The sequence below is a fragment of the Leptodactylus fuscus genome, chromosome 4 (genome assembly GCF_031893055.1).
Source record: "Leptodactylus fuscus isolate aLepFus1 chromosome 4, aLepFus1.hap2, whole genome shotgun sequence".
Lineage (NCBI taxonomy): Eukaryota > Metazoa > Chordata > Amphibia > Anura > Leptodactylidae > Leptodactylus > Leptodactylus fuscus.
The window spans coordinates 165,328,492-165,352,999 of record NC_134268.1 but is presented as its reverse complement, the minus strand read 5'-3'; the positions used below and the strand labels follow the sequence as shown (position 1 = coordinate 165,352,999).

The window sequence follows — 24,508 nt, the reverse complement described above, 5'->3', positions numbered from 1 at the left end:
TTGCCTGAAGTCTGGAACCCATGGACATCACCAGTCATTGACTGCAAAGGATTCTCTACAAAGTATTAAAAATGAACATTTTATTTATGGTAATATTAATTTGTCCAATTACTTCTGAGTCCTTGAAATGAGGAGGTTTTGTAGAAAAATGGCTGCAATTCCTAAACATTTCACAGGACATTTTTGTTCCACCCCCTGCAGTGTACCAGAAAGCATATACTTCAATTGCATCTCATTTGTTTCATTTCAAATCCAATGTGGTGTCATGCAGAACCCAAATCATGAAGATTGTATCACTTTCCAAGTATTTGTGGACCCAACCGTACAGTAGGTGGTCCCCTGATTAAGACGCACTTTATGAGCCGGAACAGAGAGTCACTATGTAACGCTACACCTCAGCTGCAGGGGAGATGTCTGGCCTAAGGTGGCTTTCTCATACAGAACAGCTGATCACTGGGGCAAGTATAAAAACTGAGGGCAACCACAGAGCAGTATAAAAGTATGCATGAGAATACTACACAAGAGTACTGCGCCTGTGTAGTTCTATGGAGTACTGAGAATACTCCAGAGAACTACATGAGTGTAGTGCGCCTCCACAGTACACTTGCGTAGTTATCGAATCAAGATGGCAGGCAGAGCATGCGTTTTTGGCTCTGCCCAAACCCGAAGAGGCAGATCTGACTGGGCATGCGTGGAATTTCGATTCCAAAAATGAAAACGTCGGCTCCTGATGTGCGAAGAAGCCGGAAAAAAGTAGCAGGGGGCATGCTGAAAATACACATAGGCGGTGTTGCTGATGAAGCTGTGCTCTGAGCACAGAAGGAACGCCCTCAGCTTCATTTGCATAAACAAAAAACCAGGAATAACAAGAAAACGGCTGTGAGAAGAGTGGAAATAAGGGTATAAAGGCTATTCCTACGTGGTGTCCGTTAAAGAGGACCTTTCACCACTTTTGGGCACATGCAGTGTTATATACTGCCAGAAAGCCGACAGTGCGCTGAGTTCAGCGCACTGTCGGCTTTCCCGCTCTGTGCCCGGTGTAAAGAGCTTACGGTGCCGGTACCGTAGTGCTCTATGGTCAGAAGGGCGTTTCTGACCATTAGCCAGAGACGTCCTTCTGCCTCGCGGCGCCAATCGCGCTGTGCTGTGGAGCGGGGAGGAACGCCCCCCTCCATCTGCTCGCAGTACTCGTCCATAGACGAGCATTATCAGGAGCGGGAGGGGGGAGTTCCTCCCCGCTCCACAGCACAGCGCGATAGGCGCCGCGAGGCAGAAGGACGTCTCTGGCTAATGGTCAGAAACGCCCTTCTGACCATAGAGCACTACGGTACCGGCACCGTAAGCTCTTTACACCGGGCACAGATCGGGAAAGCCGACAGTGCGCTGAACTCAGCGCACTGTCGGCTTTCTGGCAGTATATAACACTGCATATGCCCAAAAGTGGTGAAAGGTCCTCTTTAAAACTACAAAAATGACAGAATCCCTTTAAAGATTTTCTCTAAACTTCTAAATGTTGAAAATCTGCTGTCTTGATACGAATTCAACAATTAATGCAAAAACTTTCTATCATCTGGCACTTCTCGCAACCCAATCATGATTTAGTTATTGGGGCCTGGTTATCTTCTTGTGCATGCAGTGCCCTTGCCTGATACCCCGGCTACAATAACAAACTATGGCATGATTTTTGACCAGACTCAGAACTAGAAAGTTCTTGCATTCATTTGGCCAAGGCAACGGACTATCACCACTAAGATGATTACAAAATATCTTTACAGTTGTAAAAAAAAAATGTAATCATTTTTATTTGCAAAAAGTTCTAAGTTTAATTGTATAAAAATTTAAATTATGTTTAACTCACAATACAGTATGTATGTATTTATGGTTTTTAAAAGGCATGCTATTATTTTATTCTAAAACATCTTCACTTTCACCAAGTGTTAGAACGCCTCACCTGACATCACAGGCTTATTGTTTTGTCCGGCTTGATATACACTCTGCTGTAGTAAGTGGAGGCATTCACCAAGGCAGCTGAGGGTGGCGGCTGAGGTAGCTTTCAGGAGAAGTAAATCCTGGTCCAATGCAGACAGAGGACCAGAGCCTGATAGGGATTCAATGGCATGTACCAGATTCTTCTGCTGCCCCTCCACCTCAGCCATCACCTACAATAATAAATGGATATATTAGAAATGAATCTATAAAATATGGAGAATCACAATTCCAAAACATATATGCAGTCCTAAAATATCTTTATAAATCTGCCTGGCTGCAAAATCATAGCTACGATACAATATGGCTACCCGCCATAACACTACCTGTACAAAGAATAATAATATTAGGAATTCTTTATAATTACAGCAATTACATTGTATTAAACCTACACTGACAAAGAATGGACATCACAAAATTAACATTCATTGTTTGCTGAAAATTTCAGAAGATTAAAATGAATTTCCTCATCTGCAGAACTTGTCATTTATATTTGCTCTTTCTACACTTAGAAACAGTCATGTAGTTATGGGTGAGTACAGTCAGTGATGGACAGCCCTCCATGTAGGACTATGCATAAAGAGACAGCTGTCAGTCACTGTCTTGAATAATATTTAAATGCACAGAAAGAACAAACATAACACATTAAATAGGTTATGCCACAAATACTATTTATCCCCTATCCATAGAATAAAGGATATATTGCTAATTGGTGGCGGGCCGACCACTGACACCCCCATTAATGTTTTACCCCCATGAATGCAGCAGCAGTGAATACAGATGCACTAGCAACCCATTCACTTCAATGAGAGAGATCTATCTTATGCTAGGTGCACACCTGCATTCGGGTGAATGGAAACCTAATCCACTTAAAGAAGTTACCCACGGAAACCCACGGACCCCATAGACTATAACAGGTCCACTGGGTTTCTGCCTGAAAAGGGCAAAAAATACTGAGAGAAAAGCACTACATGTAGCGCTTTGTGCTTTGCATTTTTAAATGAGTTCAGGGACAGAAACCCCAAACTGAGTTAAGCACTGGTGTGAACCCAGCCTTATGCGATCTGCAGCACTCCCATTGATATTAAGGGAGCCCACAGAGGAAGGGAGGGACAGAATGGACGATTTTTGGGTTTTTTTTACTTTTTTTTCTCTATACTAATGCAGGAGAGCTGCAGCTCTCCTGCGCGGGTCTAGATGTCTGTGTCTCAGCGCAGGTGGCGTCATCACGCTGCCTACGCTGAGATGCAGACGTCTTACTGCCAGGAGAAGAGGAGGCGGCAGCAGCGCGAGGTTGGTAAGTAAAATAACAGGTTTTTGTTGTTTTACAATAGACCGCTACCTACTGGAGTATCCCCAGCAGGTAGCGGCCTATTTACCAACCTCCCCGGACCAGTTCACTGCTGCCCCTGCTTCCCTTTGTATTATAGGCCGCGGCAGGCGGTAGTGAATAGGCCCGGGCCCAGGCCGCGATCCCACTACTGCTATTATTATACTCAGGGGTCTTTTCAGATCAGTATAATAATCGGAGCCCCAGGGGAGACTTTGGGCCTGTATGGTACTGCTAGCACAGGCTTTGGGCCTAAATGGTAATATCCTAGACCACGTGACGTCTGGGACATTACCATATTGGCCCAAAGCCTGCTAGGATTAACATCGGATCCAGGAGAGGTAAGTAACAGTGTTTATTATGTTCCCTCATCTCACCTGGGACTCCTATTATTATACTTGGGTTTCTGAAAAGACCCCCCGAGTATAATAATAGTTCATGGCTGTGCAAATGTGCGGCATAATAGAGCTTGAAGGGTCCACTGTGGCCCCTGTAACCTCTATTATGCCCCACAGCGGCCCCCCTGCAAGCTCTATTATGCCCCACAGTCTATTGTGCCACTTTGGGGCATAATATAGGCTGCAGGGGCTGCTTAAAGTGATTCAATCTAAAGTATTGCTTTGAGTTCTGAGATAGGACTTCGCACATACTATAAATTCTTGTGTTCATTGTCTTCTCTGACAGAATTTTTTTCCTTTTCTCCCAAAAGAATTGGATGTTCACAGAAAACAATGTGAGATCCCTAATTTGGAGATAATAGCTAAACTCTACCATAATAGGCTGCTGTTAAAAGTATGGAGCGTGAGCGCTGTAGCTTGTGCTACTCCAGAGAAACAGTATATACGCTCGGGTGCCAGAAGTTAGCCCCATCAATCTAAAATTGATGCCCATCAATTTAAGAGGACCTGTCACCGAGCAGAAATTCTAAATACTTATGCACCATATGCAAATATGCATCATGCAAAATATACATCATTTGATTATTGCCATTTTCCTGAACAATTTATTTATTTATATTTATTTTTACATCCATCCTCCCAGTCAAAAGATTTGGCCCCTGGAAGATTTTATGTAAACTAGCTCGGATTCGCCAAGTGGGCGGTTACCTTATATTATTCTATGAGAAAATAACAGGTTACAGCCCACATGGAGAATCCGAGCTAGTTTGTATTTATTTAGCATGTTCTACTTTGTGAGAGGCTGGATAATTCCTATAAAGAGAGCCTTTCATACTGAATAGTTTGTCTGTCTGCACACAGCATGTGATAGAGCGGTAGGAATTGTGCAGACTGTATACCGTATTGTGGGAAAAGATTCAGTAAAACTTTTATTTTATTAATTGAAATCTCTTCTCACTTCTCCTACCCAGCGATTGACAATCTACCCCCTTTTTTCTTTTTTTTTTTTTTTTTAAATAAACTTTTATTTAGGTTTTTGAAAAGTTTACAAAGGTAAAAAATAGGGGAAGAATAAATAAAAGGTATCTTGAATCCCTTCCTATATATATATATATATATATATATATATATATATATATCTATCACTTTGCTCAGCTACTCTTACTGTATAACAGCATCCTTCAGTACCAAGTCATTGCAAAACTATAATGCCCAGCAGTCACTTAAGTGATCGCTCTGACAATAGCAGAGCAAGTATGCATGCTGGGAAGTGTAGTTACACAACAGCTTGAGTGCCAAAGGTTGCCGATCCCTGCTCTATAATACACTGCCTGCAAATAGAACTGCATGTACAACAATACCAGACTCCATTTAGGAGGACATTTGGACATGCAGTGTAATTGCCAAACCAACAGAAAAATCAGTCTTTATTTTGCTTGTAATGGATTTAGCAATATATCTTTATACAACTCCAATTCCAACAAAGTCAGGACGCTGCGTAAAATGTAAAGAAAACAAATAACGGAATGATTTGGAAATCTCATATGACCACATTTCATTCACAATAGAACACAGAGCACAGATCTGAAGTTGAAAGCTAAAAGATTTCTTCCATTTCATTAAAAAAAAAAAAAATGATGGCCGCAATATCTCAAAAAAAGTTGGGATAGGGACATGGCTGTGACCTCAAGAGGGGATGCTACACAATGGTAGACATTAGAGATGAGCGAACACTAAAATGTTCGAGGTTCGAAATTCGATTCGAACAGCCGCTCAATGTTCGTGTGTTCGAACGGGTTTCGAACCCCATTATAGTCTATGGGGAACAGATACTCGTTAAGGGGGAAACCCAAATCCGTGTCTGGAGGGTCACCAAGTCCACTATGACACCCCAGGAAATGATGCCAACACCTCTGGAATGACACTGGGACAGCAGGGGAAGCATGTCTGGGGGCATCTAACACACCAAAGACCCTCTATTACCCCAACATCACAGCCTAACAACTACACACTTTACACACTCAATACCACCTCTCTGACAGTAGGAAAACACCTTGAAACATGTGTATTTGGCACTTGCAGTGAGGAGAGCTTGTCACCAGCAGTGAATTTGGCCCTTGTAGTAAGTTGAGGTTGGCACCAACATTTGTTTTGAAAATCAGGGTGGATTGAGCCTCTAACCAGCAGAGTTTGGGCAAATTCATGGTGGAGGGAGCCTCTAAAAACCCCAGTTTGGACCAATTCATGGTGGAGGGAGACTCTAAAAACCCCAGTTTGGACCAATTCATGGTGGAGGGAGACTCTAAAAACCCCAGTTTGGACCAATTCATGGTGGAGGGAGCCTCTAAAAACCCCAGTTTGGACCAATTCATGGTGGAGGGAGCCTCTAACCAGCCCAGTTTGGACCAATTAATGGTGGAGGGAGCCTCTAAACAGCCAAGTTTTGGGAAATTCATGGTGGAGGGAGCCTCTAACCAGCCCAGTTTGGACCAATTCATGGTGGAGGGAGCCTCTAAACAGCCCAGTTTGGGCAAATTCATGGTGGAGGGAGCCTCTAACCAGCCCAGTTTGGACCAATTAATGGTGGAGGGAGCCTCTAACCAGCCCAGTTTGGACCAATTAATGGTGGAGGGAGCCTCTAACCACCCCAGTTTGGGCAAATTCATGGTGGAGGGAGCCTCTAACCAGCCCAGTTTGGACCAATTAATGGTGGAGGGAGCCTCTAAACAGCCCAGTTTGGGCAAATTCATGGTGGAGGGAGCCTCTAAACAGCCAAGTTTGGACCAATTAATGGTGGAGGGAGCCTCTAAACAGCCCAGTTTGGGCAAATTCATGGTGGAGGGAGCCTCTAAAAAACCCAGTTTGGACCAATTCATGGTGGAGGGAGCCTCTAATTAGCCCAGTTTGGACCAATTAATTGTGGAGGGAGCCTCTAACCAGCCCAGTTTGGACCAATTAATGGTGGAGGGAGCCTCTAAAAAACCCAGTTTGGACCAATTCATGGTGGAGGGAGCCTCTAATTAGCCCAGTTTGGACCAATTAATTGTGGAGGGAGCCTCTAACCAGCCCAGTTTGGACCAATTAATGGTGGAGGGAGCCTCTAACCACCCCAGTTTGGACCAATTCATGGTGGAGGGAGCCTCTAACCACCCCAGTTTGGACCAATTCATGGTGGAGGGAGCCTCTAAACAGCCCAGTTTGGGCAAATTCATGGTGGAGGGAGCCTCTAACCAGCCCAGTTTGGACCAATTAATGGTGGAGGGAGCCTCTAAACAGCCCAGTTTGGGCAAATTCATGGTGGAGGGAGCCTCTAACCAGCCCAGTTTGGACCAATTAATGGTGGAGGGAGCCTCTAAACAGCCAAGTTTTGGGAAATTCATGGTGGAGGGAGCCTCTAACCAGCCCAGTTTGGACCAATTAATGGTGGAGGGAGCCTCTAACCACCCCAGTTTGGGCAAATTCATGGTGGAGGGAGCCTCTAACCAGCCCAGTTTGGACCAATTAATGGTGGAGGGAGCCTCTAAACAGCCCAGTTTGGGCAAATTCATGGTGGAGGGAGCCTCTAAACAGCCAAGTTTTGGGAAATTCATGGTGGAGGGAGCCTCTAACCAGCCCAGTTTGGACCAATTCATGGTGGAGGGAGCCTCTAAACAGCCCAGTTTGGGCAAATTCATGGTGGAGGGAGCCTCTAAAAAACCCAGTTTGGACCAATTCATGGTGGAGGGAGCCTCTAATTAGCCCAGTTTGGACCAATTAATTGTGGAGGGAGCCTCTAACCAGCCCAGTTTGGACCAATTAATGGTGGAGGGAGCCTCTAACCACCCCAGTTTGGGCAAATTCATGGTGGAGGGAGCCTCTAACCAGCCCAGTTTGGACCAATTAATGGTGGAGGGAGCCTCTAACCAGCCCAGTTTGGACCAATTAATGGTGGAGGGAGCCTCTAACCACCCCAGTTTGGACCAATTCATGGTGGAGGGAGCCTCTAACCAGCCCAGTTTGGACCAATTCATGGTGGAGGGAGCCTCTAAACAGCCCAGTTTGGGCAAATTCATGGTGGAGGGAGCCTCTAAAAAACCCAGTTTGGACCAATTCATGGTGGAGGGAGCCTCTAATTAGCCCAGTTTGGACCAATTAATTGTGGAGGGAGCCTCTAACCAGCCCAGTTTGGACCAATTAATGGTGGAGGGAGCCTCTAAAAAACCCAGTTTGGACCAATTCATGGTGGAGGGAGCCTCTAAACAGCCCAGTTTGGGCAAATTCATGGTGGAGGGAGCCTCTAACCAGCCCAGTTTGGACCAATTAATGGTGGAGGGAGCCTCTAAACAGCCAAGTTTTGGGAAATTCATGGTGGAGGGAGCCTCTAACCAGCCCAGTTTGGACCAATTAATGGTGGAGGGAGCCTCTAACCAGCCCAGTTTGGACCAATTAATGGTGGAGGGAGCCTCTAACCAGCCCAGTTTGGACCAATTAATGGTGGAGGGAGCCTCTAAACAGCCAAGTTTTGGGAAATTCATGGTGGAGGGAGCCTCTAACCAGCCCAGTTTGGACCAATTCATGGTGGAGGGAGCCTCTAAACAGCCCAGTTTGGGCAAATTCATGGTGGAGGGAGCCTCTAAAAAACCCAGTTTGGACCAATTCATGGTGGAGGGAGCCTCTAATTAGCCCAGTTTGGACCAATTAATTGTGGAGGGAGCCTCTAACCAGCCCAGTTTGGACCAATTAATGGTGGAGGGAGCCTCTAACCACCCCAGTTTGGGCAAATTCATGGTGGAGGGAGCCTCTAACCAGCCCAGTTTGGACCAATTAATGGTGGAGGGAGCCTCTAACCAGCCCAGTTTGGACCAATTAATGGTGGAGGGAGCCTCTAACCACCCCAGTTTGGACCAATTCATGGTGGAGGGAGCCTCTAACCAGCCCAGTTTGGACCAATTCATGGTGGAGGGAGCCTCTAAACAGCCCAGTTTGGGCAAATTCATGGTGGAGGGAGCCTCTAAAAAACCCAGTTTGGACCAATTCATGGTGGAGGGAGCCTCTAATTAGCCCAGTTTGGACCAATTAATTGTGGAGGGAGCCTCTAACCAGCCCAGTTTGGACCAATTAATGGTGGAGGGAGCCTCTAACCACCCCAGTTTGGACCAATTCATGGTGGAGGGAGCCTCTAACCACCCCAGTTTGGACCAATTCATGGTGGAGGGAGCCTCTAAACAGCCCAGTTTGGGCAAATTCATGGTGGAGGGAGCCTCTAACCAGCCCAGTTTGGACCAATTAATGGTGGAGGGAGCCTCTAAACAGCCCAGTTTGGGCAAATTCATGGTGGAGGGAGCCTCTAACCAGCCCAGTTTGGACCAATTAATGGTGGAGGGAGCCTCTAAACAGCCAAGTTTTGGGAAATTCATGGTGGAGGGAGCCTCTAACCAGCCCAGTTTGGACCAATTAATGGTGGAGGGAGCCTCTAACCACCCCAGTTTGGGCAAATTCATGGTGGAGGGAGCCTCTAACCAGCCCAGTTTGGACCAATTAATGGTGGAGGGAGCCTCTAAACAGCCCAGTTTGGGCAAATTCATGGTGGAGGGAGCCTCTAAACAGCCAAGTTTTGGGAAATTCATGGTGGAGGGAGCCTCTAACCAGCCCAGTTTGGACCAATTCATGGTGGAGGGAGCCTCTAAACAGCCCAGTTTGGGCAAATTCATGGTGGAGGGAGCCTCTAAAAAACCCAGTTTGGACCAATTCATGGTGGAGGGAGCCTCTAAACAGCCCAGTTTGGGCAAATTCATGGTGGAGGGAGCCTCTAACCAGCAGAGTTGGGGGAAATCAGGGTGGAGGGAGCCTAGTATTAGCAGAATTGTGCAACGCTTATGGTGGATGAGTATGAGGATGCGGAGGAATTGGAGAGGTTGAGTACAGACATGGAGTTTCATGTTGGGGTGCTTTACACAGGTGGGCACAAAAATGACGGCTCTACCCAGTGGTGGTTCATTTTTATCAAAGTGAGCCGGTCGGCACTCTCAGCTGACAGACGGGTGCGCTTGTCAGTGATGATGCCACCGGCTGCACTGAACACCCTCTCAGATAGGACGCTGGCGGCAGGACAGGACAGCACCTCCAAGGCATATAGGGCAAGTTCAAGCCACAGGTCCAACTTCGACACCCAATACGTGTAGGGCGCAGAGGGGTCGGAGAGGACAGGGCTGTGGTCGGAAAGGTATTCCCGCAACATGCGCCTATACTTCTCACGCCTGGTGACACTAGGACCCTCCGTGGCGGCACTTTGGCGAGGGGGTGCCATCAAGGTGTCCCAGACCTTAGACAGTGTGCCCCTCGTTTGTGTGGACCGGTGAGAACTTGGTTGCCTACTGGAGGAACTGCCCTCCCTGCCGCCAACGTCACATGCTGGAAACATCTCCATCATATTCTGCACCAATTGCCTGTGGCAAGCATTGATGCGATTGGCCCTCCCCTCTACCGGAATAAAAGACGAGATGTTGTTTTTATACCGGGGGTCAAGGATAGCAAAGATCCAGTACTGGTTGTCCTCCATGATTTTGACAATACGCTTGTCGGTTGTAAAGCACCCCAACATGAACTCAGCCATGTCTGCCACAGTGTTAGTTGGCATGACTCCTCTGGCCCCACCGGAAAGTTCAATCTCCATTTCCTCCTCATCCTCCATGTCTACCCATCCGCGCTGCAACAATGGGACGATTCGAAGTTGCCCGGAAGCCTCCTGTATCACCATCACATCATCGGACAACTCTTCTTCCTCCTCCTCCTCCTCCTCCTCCTCCATTAAACGCAGTGAAGCGGACAGATGTGTGGACCTACTCTCCAGCTGTGACGGATCGGATGCTATCCCTAACTCCTCTGTGTGATCTGAGTTATCCCTGATGTCAATCAGGGATTCTCTCAGAACACACAAGAGCGGGATTGTAAGGCTCACCATCGCATCCTCAGAGCTCACCCTCCTTGTGGACTCCTCAAAGACCCGTAGGATGTCACAAAGGTCTCTCATCCATGGCCACTCATGGATGTGAAACTGAGGCAGCTGACTTTGTGGCACCCTAGGGTTTTGTAGCTGGTATTCCATCAAAGGTCTCTGCTGCTCAACCACTCTATTCAACATCTGAAACGTTGAGTTCCAGCGTGTGGGGACGTCGCACAAAAGCCGGTGTTGTGGCACATGCAGGCGTTGCTGGAGAGATTTTAAGCTAGCAGCGGCTACTGTCGACTTGCGAAAGTGGGCGCACATGCGCCGCACTTTCACCAGTAGCTCTGGAACATTGGGGTAGCTCTTTAGGAAACGTTGCACCACTAGGTTGAAGACGTGGGCCAGGCATGGAACATGTTGGAGTCCGGCAAGCTCCAGAGCTGCTACCAGGTTCCGGCCGTTATCACAAACGACCATGCCTGGGCCCAGGTGCAGCGGCTCAAACCATATTGCCGTCTCATCGAGGAGGGCATCCCTCACCTCGGAGGCAGTGTGCTGTCTGTCCCCCAAGCTGATCAGCTTCAGCACAGCCTGCTGACGTCTACCAACGCCAGTGCTGCAACGTTTCCAACTCGTAGCTGGGGTCAATCTAACAGCGGAGGAGGAGGCGGTGGCGGAGGAGGAGGCGGTGGCGGAGGAGGAGGCGGTAGAGGAGGAGGAGGAGGAGGGGGGTGTTCTTCTCGTGTCCCTGCCAGGAATGTTAGGCGGGGAGACGAGGTACACCGGGCCAGTTTGGGAAGCAGTCCCAGCCTCAACTACATTCACCCAGTGTGCCGTCAGTGAAATGTAGCGTCCCTGTCCGCATGCACTTGTCCACGCGTCGGTGGTCAAGTGGACCTTTGTGCAAAGCGCGGAACTAAGGGCCCGCCTGATGTTGAGTGACACGTGCTGGTGCAAGGCGGGGACGGCACACCGGGAGAAGTAGTGACGGCTAGGGACGGCATAGCGAGGTGCCGCAGTTGCCATCAGGTCCAGGAAGGCGGGAGTTTCAACAAGCCGGAACGCCAACATCTCCTGGGCCAGCAGTTTAGCGATGTTGGCGTTCAAGGCTTGCGCGTGTGGGTGGTTAGCAGTGTATTTCTGCCGCCGCTCCAATGTCTGAGAGATGGTGGGTTGTTGTAAAGAAACGCCTGATGGTGCCTTTGATGGTGCAGGAGAAGGAGATAAGACAGGACCAGGGGAGGATGAGGTAGAAGTCAACAAAGTGGCGGAGGCAGATGAAGTGGTGTCCTGGCTCGTCCTCTGGAGTGCATCGCCAGCACAGTCAGCAGTGGCAGTGGCAGAGGCAGAGGCAGTGGCAGTGGCGTGAACGGCAGTCGGCCTTTGTCCTGCCGTTGCTGCCTGCCACTGATTCCAGTGCTTGGATTCCAAATGACGGCGCATTGAAGTGGTGGACAGGTTGCTCTTCTCAGAGCCCCTAATCAATTTCGAGAGGCAAATTGTGCAGACAACACTATATCTGTCCTCGGCGCATTCCTTGAAAAAACTCCACACCTTCGAGAAACGTGCCCTCGAGGTGGGAGTTTTTCGGGGCTGGGTACGAACTGGAACATCTTGGGAGATTCCGGGTGTGGCCTGGCTTCGCCTAAGCTGCTGACCTCTGCCTCTGCCTCTAGCTACCCTTTTTGGTGCTGCACCTGCCTCAACATCCACACTACTTTCCCCGCTTGACATCCCCCCTGTCCAGGTCGGGTCAGTGTCCTCATCATCCACCACTTCCTCTTCCAACTCCTGTCTCATCTCCTCCTCCCGCACAATGCGCCGGTCAACTGGATGCCCTGACGGCAACTGCGTCACATCATCGTCGATGAGGGTGGGTTGCTGGTCATCCACCACCAAATCGAACGGAGATGGAGGAGACTCTAGTGTTTGAGCATCTGGATACAGATGCTCCTCTATTAGGTTCGTGGAATCGTGACGTGGAGAGGCAGGTTGAGGGACAATGAAAGGAGCGGAGAACAGCTCTGGGGAGCAGGGACAGTTTGGGTTATTGTTCTGTAAAGCTTCGGAATTTTGGGAGGAAGGAAGACAAGACTGTTGGGTAATAGGAGGAGAGGAGGCAGAGTCTGACTGGCTGCTGGACAATGTGCTGTAAGCGTTCTCTGACAGCCATTGCAAGACCTGTTCCTGGTTCTCGGGCCTACTAAGGTTTGTACCCTGCAGTTTAGTTAATGTGGCAAGCAACCCTGGCACTGTGGAGTGGCGCAATGCTTGCTGCCCCACAGGAGTAGGCACGGGACGCCCTGTGGCTTCACTGCTACCTTGCTCCCCAGAACCATTCCCCCGACCTCGCCCACGGCCTCGTCCACGTCCCTTTCCGGGAGCCTTGCGCATTTTGAATTCCTAGTTAGAAATTGGCACTGTATACCAGTAGTAAAAATTGTGGGTGCACGTAACCCCAATATATTCTTTGAATTCCCAGTCAGACACTGGCACTATATGGCAGTAGCAAGAAATGAGGGTATTTGTATTCCCAATATACTCTTTGAATTCCCAGTCAGACAATGGCACTGTATACCAGTAGTAAAAATTGTGGGTGCACGTAACCCCAATATATTCTTTGAATTCCCAGTCAGAAACTGGCACTATATGGCAGTAGCAAGAAATGAGGGTATTTGTATTCCCAATATACTCTTTGAATTCCCAGTCAGACAATGGCACTGTATACCAGTAGTAAAAATTGTGGGTGCACGTAACCCCAATATATTCTTTGAATTCCCAGTCAGACACTGGCACTATATGGCAGTAGCAAGAAATGAGGGTATTTGTATTCCCAATATACTCTTTGAATTCCCAGTCAGACAATGGCACTGTATACCAGTAGTAAAAATTGTGGGTGCACGTAACCCCAATATATTCTTTGAATTACCAGTCAGAAACTGGCACTATATGGCAGTAGCAAGAAATGAGGGTATTTATAACCCCAATATATTCTTTGAATTCCCAGTCAGACAATGGCACTGTATACCAGTAGTAAAAATTGTGGGTGCACGTAACCCCAATATATTCTTTGAATTCCCAGTCAGAAACTGGCACTATATGGCAGTAGCAAGAAATGAGGGTATTTATAACCCCAATATATTCTTTGAATTCCCAGTCAGACAATGGCACTGTATACCAGTAGTAAAAATTGTGGGTGCACGTAACCCCAATATATTCTTTGAATTCCCAGTCAGAAACTGGCACTATATGGCAGTAGCAAGAAATGAGGGTATTTGTATTCCCAATATACTCTTTGAATTCCCAGTCAGACAATGGCACTGTATACCAGTAGTAAAAATTGTGGGTGCACGTAACCCCAATATATTCTTTGAATTCCCAGTCAGAAACTGGCACTATATGGCAGTAGCAAGAAATGAGGGTATTTGTATTCCCAATATACTCTTTGAATTCCCAGTCAGACAATGGCACTGTATACCAGTAGTAAAAATTGTGGGTGCACGTAACCCCAATATATTCTTTGAATTCCCAGTCAGACACTGGCACTATATGGCAGTAGCAAGAAATGAGGGTATTTGTATTCCCAATATACTCTTTGAATTCCCAGTCAGACAATGGCACTGTATACCAGTAGTAAAAATTGTGGGTGCACGTAACCCCAATATATTCTTTGAATTACCAGTCAGAAACTGGCACTATATGGCAGTAGCAAGAAATGAGGGTATTTATAACCCCAATATATTCTTTGAATTCCCAGTCAGACAATGGCACTGTATACCAGTAGTAAAAATTGTGGGTGCACGTAACCCCAATATATTCTTTGAATTCCCAGTCAGAAACTGGCACTATATGGCAGTAGCAAGAAATGAGGGTATTTATAACCCCAATATATTCTTTGAATTCCCAGTCAGACAATGGCACTGTATACCAGTAGTAAAAATTGTGGGTGCACGTAACCCCAATATATTCTTTGAATTCCCAGTCAGAAACTGGCACTATATGGCAGTAGCAAGAAATGAGGGTATTTGTATTCCCAATATACTCTTTGAATTCCCAGTCAGACAATGGCACTGTATACCAGTAGTAAAAATTGTGGGTGCACGTAACCCCAATATATTCTTTGAATTCCCAGTCAGAAACTGGCACTATATGGCAGTAGCAAGAAATGAGGGTATTTGTATTCCCAATATACTCTTTGAATTCCCAGTCAGACAATGGCACTGTATACCAGTAGTAAAAATTGTGGGTGCACGTAACCCCAATATATTCTTTGAATTCCCAGTCAGAAACTGGCACTATATGGCAGTAGCAAGAAATGAGGGTATTTATAACCCCAATATATTCTTTGAATTCCCAGTCAGACAATGGCACTGTATACCAGTAGTAAAAATTGTGGGTGCACGTAACCCCAATATATTCTTTGAATTCCCAGTCAGAAACTGGCACTATATGGCAGTAGCAAGAAATGAGGGTATTTGTATTCCCAATATACTCTTTGAATTCCCAGTCAGACAATGGCACTGTATACCAGTAGTAAAAATTGTGGGTGCACGTAACCCCAATATATTCTTTGAATTCCCAGTCAGACACTGGCACTATATGGCAGTAGCAAGAAATGAGGGTATTTGTATTCCCAATATATTCTTTGAATTCCCAGTCAGACAATGGCACTGTATACCAGTAGTAAAAATTGTGGGTGCACGTAACCCCAATATATTCTTTGAATTACCAGTCAGAAACTGGCACTATATGGCAGTAGCAAGAAATGAGGGTATTTGTATTCCCAATATATTCTTTGAATTCCCAGTCAGACAATGGCACTGTATACCAGTAGTAAAAATTGTGGGTGTATATAGCCCCAATTCTATTGCTAGGGGACTTGCAGGGTATTTCTGGGGTGAAGGTGGGGGGGCACACCGTTGGAACGGGTATCGGGGTATATATCGGGTATACGGGAATACACTGACAGTGTATTCCATTCAGGATCCTGGGAAAGCTGGGTTGCGGCGATTGAGCCCGTCAGTGCCACGTTACACTGACAAGCTTCTCCCTGGAATTTAGCTCTTACAAGAGCTGTTGGTTGTCTTCTCCTTCCTATCCTAGCCTGTCCCTGCCTACCCAGAATCTAAGCCCTAGCTAGCTGGACGGAAACCTCCGTCCTCGGTGAATTGCAAGCTCAGAATGACGCGAAGCTGGGCGTCGCTGTTCTTTTAAATTAGAGGTCACATGTTTTCGGCAGCCAATGGGTTTTGCCTACTTTTTTCAACGTCACCGGTGTCGTAGTTCCTGTCCCACCTACCCAGCGCTGTTATTGGAGCAAAAAAGGCGCCAGGGAAGGTGGGAGGGGAATCGAGTAATGGCGCACTTTACCACGCGGTGTTCGATTCGATTCGAACATGCCGAACAGCCTAATATCCGATCGAACATGAGTTCGATAGAACACTGTTCGCTCATCTCTAGTAGACATGGCCCTGTCCCAACTTTTTGAGATGTATTGCTGCCATCAATTTTTTTTTAATTTTTTTTAATGAAATGGAAAAAAGGTTTCACCTTTAAACTTGTGATGTGTTCTGTGTTCGATTGTGAATAAAATATGGTAATTTCCAAATAATTTCTTGTATATTTTACATTTTATACAGATGTTATCTATGAAGGTAATCTCATCTACTGTAACCCGGTTTGTGATTTAAATAAGGTGACCACTGCAACGAAAACCCCCTAAATTGGTAAGTGTTAGTCTACTTTTATGCTTCATAGCCAGAGTGAAAACTGCAGGATATAGTACTTTTTTTCTATTTTAATATAGCCAGAGACTAGGAAAATTCTAAATAAAATCATAAAATTTGCTTAAAAGATATATCTAACGTAAAGACTTGGAGATATGTAACGTTACATTTAAATAATCCTAAAATATTCTGTATAATTACCACTTAAAATATTAAAACTCCATTTGACAGTTTATTCTCCGTATCAAAGGATATGGACTGCTCTCTTGGAGCAACATGCCTTGTTGGTAGCATTGTCTGCAACTTACAGTATCTTGGAAATACGTGGCCATAAATCAGTTTTGCAATTACGGCATGCTAATGTAACCAAATCAAAATTAATTATGGGCTCATCAATATACGAGCTAAGCACATGTAACAATAAGACAGAAGTACTGTCATACACAACAGGGCTCCAATAACGCTGAATTTCTAGCATGTCTTGGTGAAGTGTCATTGATAACGTCTCAACAAGATGAAAGCTCCCATTAGTGAATCAGAGAGCAATCTTTCCTCTGTCTTGCACCCATCCACTTTGATCTTATGCCCATGCAGGCAATGTGATGTGGCAGCAGGGGTATGGCAGAAGCAAGAGTTTGGAAATGACTATGATGAAAGGACAGTTATGATCTCCGACCTCATTATTACAAGAGCACATTAAGAAAGCAGCTTTTTCCTATGAGCTCCTGTAGAGTGGAACTTAATAATGAGGAAGCAATGTTTTCCTGGGCAAGGCGCGGTGGACATCAGGCCTGTTTGGCTAATGAAGACGTCCTGTACTTTGCACTTTCATTTGACAGAACAATATCTCATATGATGGACTGTGAAACAATGCTCTGTGGTTACAATGCCCAGGTTAGCAATGCTGTAGTGCTGCATGCTACTAACAGATCACTTGTATCACTGGTTAAATACAGGGTTACAACAAATGCCTTAAGGAACAAGCTAGATGAATCAAAATGTCTTAATTGAGGCATGACTCATAAAAGGATCCTAAATGTAAAATAATGAACAGGCAAAAAAGATCATTGGTAGAGCAGCTAAACTGTATTAAAAAAAAAAAAAAAAAAAAGATGAAGTAAGGCTCTGTTCACACCTGCTTTCTGCCTTGCAGGCCCCATTCAAATACATGGTATGATATTTACTTGAACCATGTAGTGGTAAAGTGATGCTGTGATAAACTCAACAGACCCCAGGGAACGCTGGATGCCATCAGGTGACAGATCCAACGCTCCATCATGAAGAGAAAACCAGATATTACAATAACCATAGAAACAAAATCTGAAGAATTTGCTTGCTATAAAAAAAAAAAAAAAAAAAAAAAAAAAAAAAAAGCAGCAGGCTATGTAAAAATAAAAAAAGACATCGTTACCGTTCAATGGTCCCCCACTGATCCAGATCAGACGTTTACTGGATCCCAACTGGTTTTTACCTTCCTGGTGCTTCTCAGTACATAGAACGTGCCAAGCACTGGCTGAGGCAGGCTGGACCCCAATATGGAACAGGATCCCCACTTACCATGTGCTATGTATAATACTGGTCTCTTATTGGTCAGACTGAGGCTCTGTGGCCTGGAAGTGTTCGCTAACTCTGTACCCCCTTTAGCTGCGCCCACGCAGTCAGTGATTGGATAAGTGGGCACCTCCAGAGAACTAGTAATCTTCGGCCTAAGCAGTAGGACATTAGAAGAGTTAAGCAAGTGTTCTATATTTTTATACAATCTTACTGGACAACCCCTTGAACCACAACAGCAGTGTGTATTAGCGTGTTGCGGAAATCAGTGATATTGTGGCAAACACCACAATATGATGTAATGTCTATACATCCTAACACGTTCTTACTATTATCAAACATATCTAATAAATAACAGACTTCTTCACGTGATAAAAGTGTGTTCAGCAATTTCTTGATATGTCAGCCTGCAGACAGAGCTCCCAGGATTTTTTATCCAGCATTTGTACAAACAGATATAAGGAAAAAAAATAAAATATTTTGACAGAATTTTAACAACTTGACAATTTCATGAAAAATCAAACATTTTGTTTTACTTCATTTAGTTTTGTTTTATTAATCTAGAGGTTTTGTGCATGTCTCTATGAAATTAGAAAAAATGTTAAAAAAATTCTATGCTAAAAGAAAAACGCAAGATGGATGAAATGATCACTTAATTCCTAAACAATGTTGGTGCAGTATTGATAGAGACGTGTGTGCTATTCAGTTGGGAAATGCACCCACATATGTGGATTTTACTCTTGGACTTCTATGAGCCATAGTAAATCTATTTCGAATATCAAAAAGAGGAACATAGAAAAAGCAAAAAGGGGTAAAGGGACTTGAGTCAAAAGTAGAGACTGTTTCTTCAGAAGAGGGGAACTTGGGATGTAATGCTGAAAGAATGCAATGGACTGATAGGTACAAGTCTGCAGTATTCATAAAGGAGCCCTCCTCCTGCTTCCCCCACCTCCACTGCCACTCAGGCCATAGATCATCAGGCTCCTATGTATATGTGTACATTCGCTACAGAGAAAGACAGGAGAGGTTGTGGGGAGCATGTGCCTTGTGAATATAGTGGACTCGTAACTGAGGGTCTGCTGTATACGTTTAGCACTCCTATTAGCCAAATGGTACAACTAAAGTTAGACTATGAGAACTATGACTATGAGGACTATGACGACTATGACTATGAGGACTATGGCTATGAGGACTATGACGACTATGACTATGAAGACTATGACTATGAAGACTATGAGGACTATGACGACTATGACTATGAGGACTATGACGACTATGACTATGAGGACTATGGCGATGACGACTATGACTATAAAGACTATGACTATGAAGACTATGAGGACTATGACTATGAAGATTATGACTATGAGGACTATAAGGAAAATGTTTGTTCTCGTACCGTGTTAGCCAGTGGGTAGGAAATATTAAAAAAAAAAAAAAAAAAAAAAAAAAAAACCTTGATAGTCTTCAGTAGTTGATACTAGTATCAACTACTGAAGACTATCAAGTTTTTTTTTTGTTTTTTTTATATGAGGACTATGACTATGAGGACTATGACGACTACGCACCTGTAGCTATAATAAGCTCCGATTACATAGGGCAGCATATTCAGCTGACACACCAGCAATATTTACTAAGTAGACTTATTTTCTACAGTTATAGATCTCTTCTACCACTTAGGAAATTAATTTCTATTACAATATTCTCTCTCTTTTATTAAGTCGTGGTTGCCACTTTGCATCTGGCACACTTGAGTATTTCAGTAACCGCTGAACGTCCTGTACCATTTTTATTTCTAGATCTACATTACAGGCCTGATTTTCTGTTATCTTAAATCTATATGGCAGCTCTTGTACATGTGATTAACAAGTCCTATGCAGTCTACGGGATGTCAGCACCTGCTAATTTACTGGGACACGCAGAGCGTTAATTACAGATCTGTTAATTTCATTATATTCCACCCGATAGGAAAATATGAATTAAACAAGCACAACATTTTACAGGGACGTCAATCTCTTTAATGGAACACTTTGGATTTTACTATAGCAGGAAAGTGTCCGTTCTACTTTCTGAAACAATTAAAACATTTCATGTGCCAAGTATGGCGTACTGTCCAAACAATGAAAGCTGTATAGGCTATTCACTACCAAGGAGCCATTGCTTAGACAAGGTAATCATTTCTGGTGATCACATTTAAAATTATCATGTCAAAATCTATTAGAATAACAGGAAATTAGGATTATTAGAATAACAGGAAATTAGGATCAGAACAAAATAAATAATTTCACATTTTCTATATCTAGAAGAAAATATTGAAAAAAAAAAAAGTTGATATATAGCTGACATAGTAACCAATAAAGGATTTTATGTTAGGCGCACACGACCGAGGTGCAAAACGCCCTTTTTGCACACAACATTTCAGTGTATGGAGGGATCTGTGAAAATGACCAATCGGACAGCAATGGCAGACACTAGAGCGCTGGGGACAGGGGAGTATGATTATTTATATATTTCACCTTCCTCAGCCTCCTCCCTGAATTTTCTGGGCATTCTCTTTAATGAGAATCCATCACCACTCATGACACATCTAGTCTAGTATTTGCTTTGTATTCCTCTTAAGGTTTGGTCTGTCATAAGCCGTTACTCTGTTACTCCTCAAAGAAATGGATAAATAAATTAACAACTAGGTATTACCATTGTTAAAGAGGTGTATCCTCTGTGAGAAGGGAGGGGTGCGGTAACATCGCTATCTCTCCCCCACATTTCCTCACCTATACATGGTGACCATAAACCTGGTACAGGTATTTAGTAAACCTTAGCCCAGATGTGGCTCATTACTGGGCCAATAAAAGTCTGCAGAGTTGGCATTTCTGGGCAGATCCTGGGAGAAACAAGACACGTCTGGGTCTGTCATTTTGGTAAGAAAAGCTTATTATTGTTTATGCTTTATTTTCCCAAGTGGATGATAATAAGCAACTTGCATTGAGGGAGAAGTTTGTGTTTAGTTAGAGCTCAACCAATGGTGATTTGTGCCTAAGGTTAAGGCTGCACCTACCGAGCTAATTGTCCACACCCCATACAATATGGCACTGTGTGTACCAAACGGACACTGTCGGTGTGTAAGGAAAAACCTCAACTCGTAACGCTCAGTTGTTCATTTGTTTATAAACTTCTAGGAGGAACAACAAAGTAATGGTACAACACAAACTGATAAGAATGGATGCTCCAGAGTTACTATATTAAGAAGCATACAAATATTTACTACCACACACGTGTTATGAGAACAGACACATACCTCCCAACTTTTGAAGAACTGAAAGAGGGACAAAATGTGTGGCGCACTACGCGCGCCGCGGCAAATTTAGCCCCGCCCACTTTTGTGTTGACTCCACCCACTCGTTAATTTTTCATGTGCCCGCACACAGTATAATCCTCCTACAGTCACCCGTAAATTATATGTCCCCCCTCTATCTCTCCCCCAGTTTCATATACACCCTTCATCTGCCCCAAGTTTCATGTCCCCCTCCATCTCTGCCCCCGATTCATGTCCCCACATCTCTGCCCCCAGTTTCATGTCCCCCTCCATCTCTGCCCCCAGATTCATGTCCCCCCTCCATCTCTGCCCCCAGATTCATGTCCCCCCTCCATCTCTGCCCCAGGATTCATGTCCCCCCTCCATCTCTGCAACCAGATTCATGTCCCCCTCCATATCTGCCCCCAGATTCATGTCCCCCTCCATCTCTGCCCCCAGATTCATGTCCCCCCTCCATCTCTGCCCCCAGATTCATGTCCCCCCTCCATCTCTGCCCCCAGATTCATGTCCCCCCTCCATCTCTGCCCCCAGATTCATGTCCCCCCATCTCTGCCCCCAGATTCATGTCCCCTCCATCTCTGCCCCCAGATTCATGTCCCCCCTCCATCTCTGCCCCAGATTCATGTCCCCCATCTCTTCCCCCAGATTCATGTCCCCCCATCTCTGCCCCAAGATTCATGTCCCCCATCTCTGCCCCCAGTGTCATGCCGTCCTCTCCATCTCTGCCCCCAGTGTCATGCCATCCTCTCCTTCATCTGCCCCCAGATTCACGTTCCACCTCCACATTAAACTTACCTTCTCCTCCGCTCCCTCGCCGCTCTCTGTGCGCCTCTCTCGCTGACACATGTGGCTGAAGGAAGGAGCTGACACAGGTCAGCTCCTCGCTTCAGCCGCATATGTGTCAGCGAGAGAGACACGCAGCGGCGAAGCGAGGAGCTGACCTGTGTCAGCTCCTTGCTTCAGCCACATATGTGTTCAACTCAGATCTGCGTCCTCTGGACGCAGATCTGAGTTGAAATCGGGACATACCTCCCTCCAACCGGGACCGCGGGACATGTCACCCAAATCGTGACTGTCCCGCGGAAATCGGGACGGTTGGGAGGTATGCAGACAGGTCCTCTTTAAGGGAACCATGATCTATGAACAAGGTAAATCACAAGATGGTGATGTCCTCATGCAAAAACAAAAATCAATGGCAAGCTAGAAAAAGAAAGTATTTTAATTCAATTGTAGCTTCAGGGGAGCAAATCAATGGGACTTTGGCTCCCTGCGGAGAGGAAACTGATCAAAGAAAAGCACTAGCCAAGATCAAACATAATAACATTGATTGTAATTAGGAGAAAAGCATGCTGGGAAGATAGAGCACATGTGCACAGATGTATTTTTTCTCATCCTGCTTGTTTGCATATCAAAATCTAAAATGTAAATGATAATTTTTAATTATAAATATGAACAAGTAAAAAATTAAAAGAGATTAAAATATACAGTATTTCATGTGTAACCCCAACCATCCAGTGATGTCCAAAGGTTAGGTATTGCTTCTTTTCTCAACTTTATTCAAATTGTATTCGGTGCCCAATTTCCCTGCTCAACATGCTCCAGATTTATCAACAGGATAATGTGGTTTTCTATGTACAAAAGTGGCAGAAATGCTCAGGCCTGGTTCACATCTGCATTCGGTATTTAGTTCGAGGGGTCCGCTTGGGGACCCCCGAATGGAATACTGAACGCATTAAAAAGCGGTGTGCAATGAAAGCACACGGACCCCATACACTATAATGGAGTCTGTGTGTTTTCCATGTGGAGAGATAGTTCTTGAAGTACTTTTCACTTTGCATGACTCGTGCGGACACCACACAGAAAACACGACCCCATTATAGTCTATGGGGTTCATGTGCTTTCATCGCTCACCGCTTTTTAATGCATTTTGTATTCCGTCTGGGCAGTCCCTAAGCAGACTCCCAGAATGGAATACTGAATGCAGATGTAAACCAGGCCTCGCATAAGAGATGTTCAGTGCAAAAGCAATTTGTTGTAATTTGCATCACAAAATTGGTGTATAAGCCTTAGACTACTTCTTTTTAACAGGGCTGTCCAGTTTAAGACAAATATTTAGACACAGACACAGAATAAAGTACAACAGCTGGGATAAAGTACGACAAGTGAAGTACAAATTAGTGATGTAAATAACTACTGCAGTAATATACAAGTGGAATAAAGTCCAACTACTAGATACATGGGGAGCGCATACAACCTCCTTGCTAATGCGGACCTTGGCTACATTAAAACAAAATGCTACAACCAGGATAAATTACTACTAATAGGTTAAAACAACTACTAATGGGATACAAAAGAACTACTACAGAGATAAAATACTACTACTGTGTTCAAATACTGAGTTTTCCATTTTTGGCTGGTAATCCATAACCCAAACAATTTCGGTTATGATCCTGAATTGACTAGAATTCCTAAATGAACAGCAGAAAACAGAGAAAATATTGAGCACTGGCATTATTATAAAGTACAATATGATAAGGACTAGAGATGAGCGAACAGTGTTCTATCGAACACATGTTCGATCGGATATCAGGGTGTTCGCCATGTTCGAATCGAATCGAACACCGCGTGGTAAAGTGCGCCAAAATTCGATTCCCCTCCCACCTTCCCTGGCGCCTTTTTTGCACCAATAACAGCGCAGGGGAGGTGGGACAGGAACTACGACACCGGGGGCATTGAAAAAAATTGGAAAAAGTCATTGGCTGCCGAAATCAGGTGACCTCCATTTTAGACGAATAGTGGATTTCAAATCCGGGTCATATGAGAATGTGAACTTTGTGACTATGAGACAGGGATAGCTGTACAGGCAGGGATAGCTAGCGATCTTAGACTCCGCCTCCTCCAGCAGAGCCAGCGCTGATTGGCCGAATTCCGTACTCTGGCCAATCAGCATTGGCTAATGCATTGTATTGGCGTGATGAAGCAGTGCTGAATGTGTGTGCTTAGCACACACATTCAGCTCTACTTCATCGGGCTAATAGAATGCATTGGCCAGCGCTGATTGGCCAGAGTACGGAATTCGGCCAATCAGCGCTGGCTCTGCTGGAGGAGGCGGAGTCTAAGATCGCTCCACACCAGTCTCCATTCAGGTCCGACCTTAGACTCCGCCTCCTCCAGCAGAGCCAGCGCTGATTGGCCGAATTCCGTACTCTGGCCAATCAGCACTGGCTAATGCATTGTATTGGCGTGATGAAGCAGTGCTGAATGTGTGTGCTTAGCACA

At 45.2% G+C, this 24,508-nt stretch overlaps 1 protein-coding gene across 2 annotated transcripts in view; it reads right to left on the bottom strand.

The window, feature by feature from the left end:
- Positions 1 to 24,508, bottom strand: part of OSBPL10 (oxysterol binding protein like 10) — a 270,349-nt gene that overhangs the window by 113,827 nt on the left and 132,014 nt on the right. For both annotated transcript variants that reach the window (XM_075271327.1, XM_075271328.1), the window contains one exon: positions 1,952 to 2,159. In XM_075271327.1, the coding sequence (XP_075127428.1) occupies positions 1,952 to 2,159 (208 nt within the window). The remainder of the gene's footprint in view (positions 1 to 1,951; positions 2,160 to 24,508) is intronic.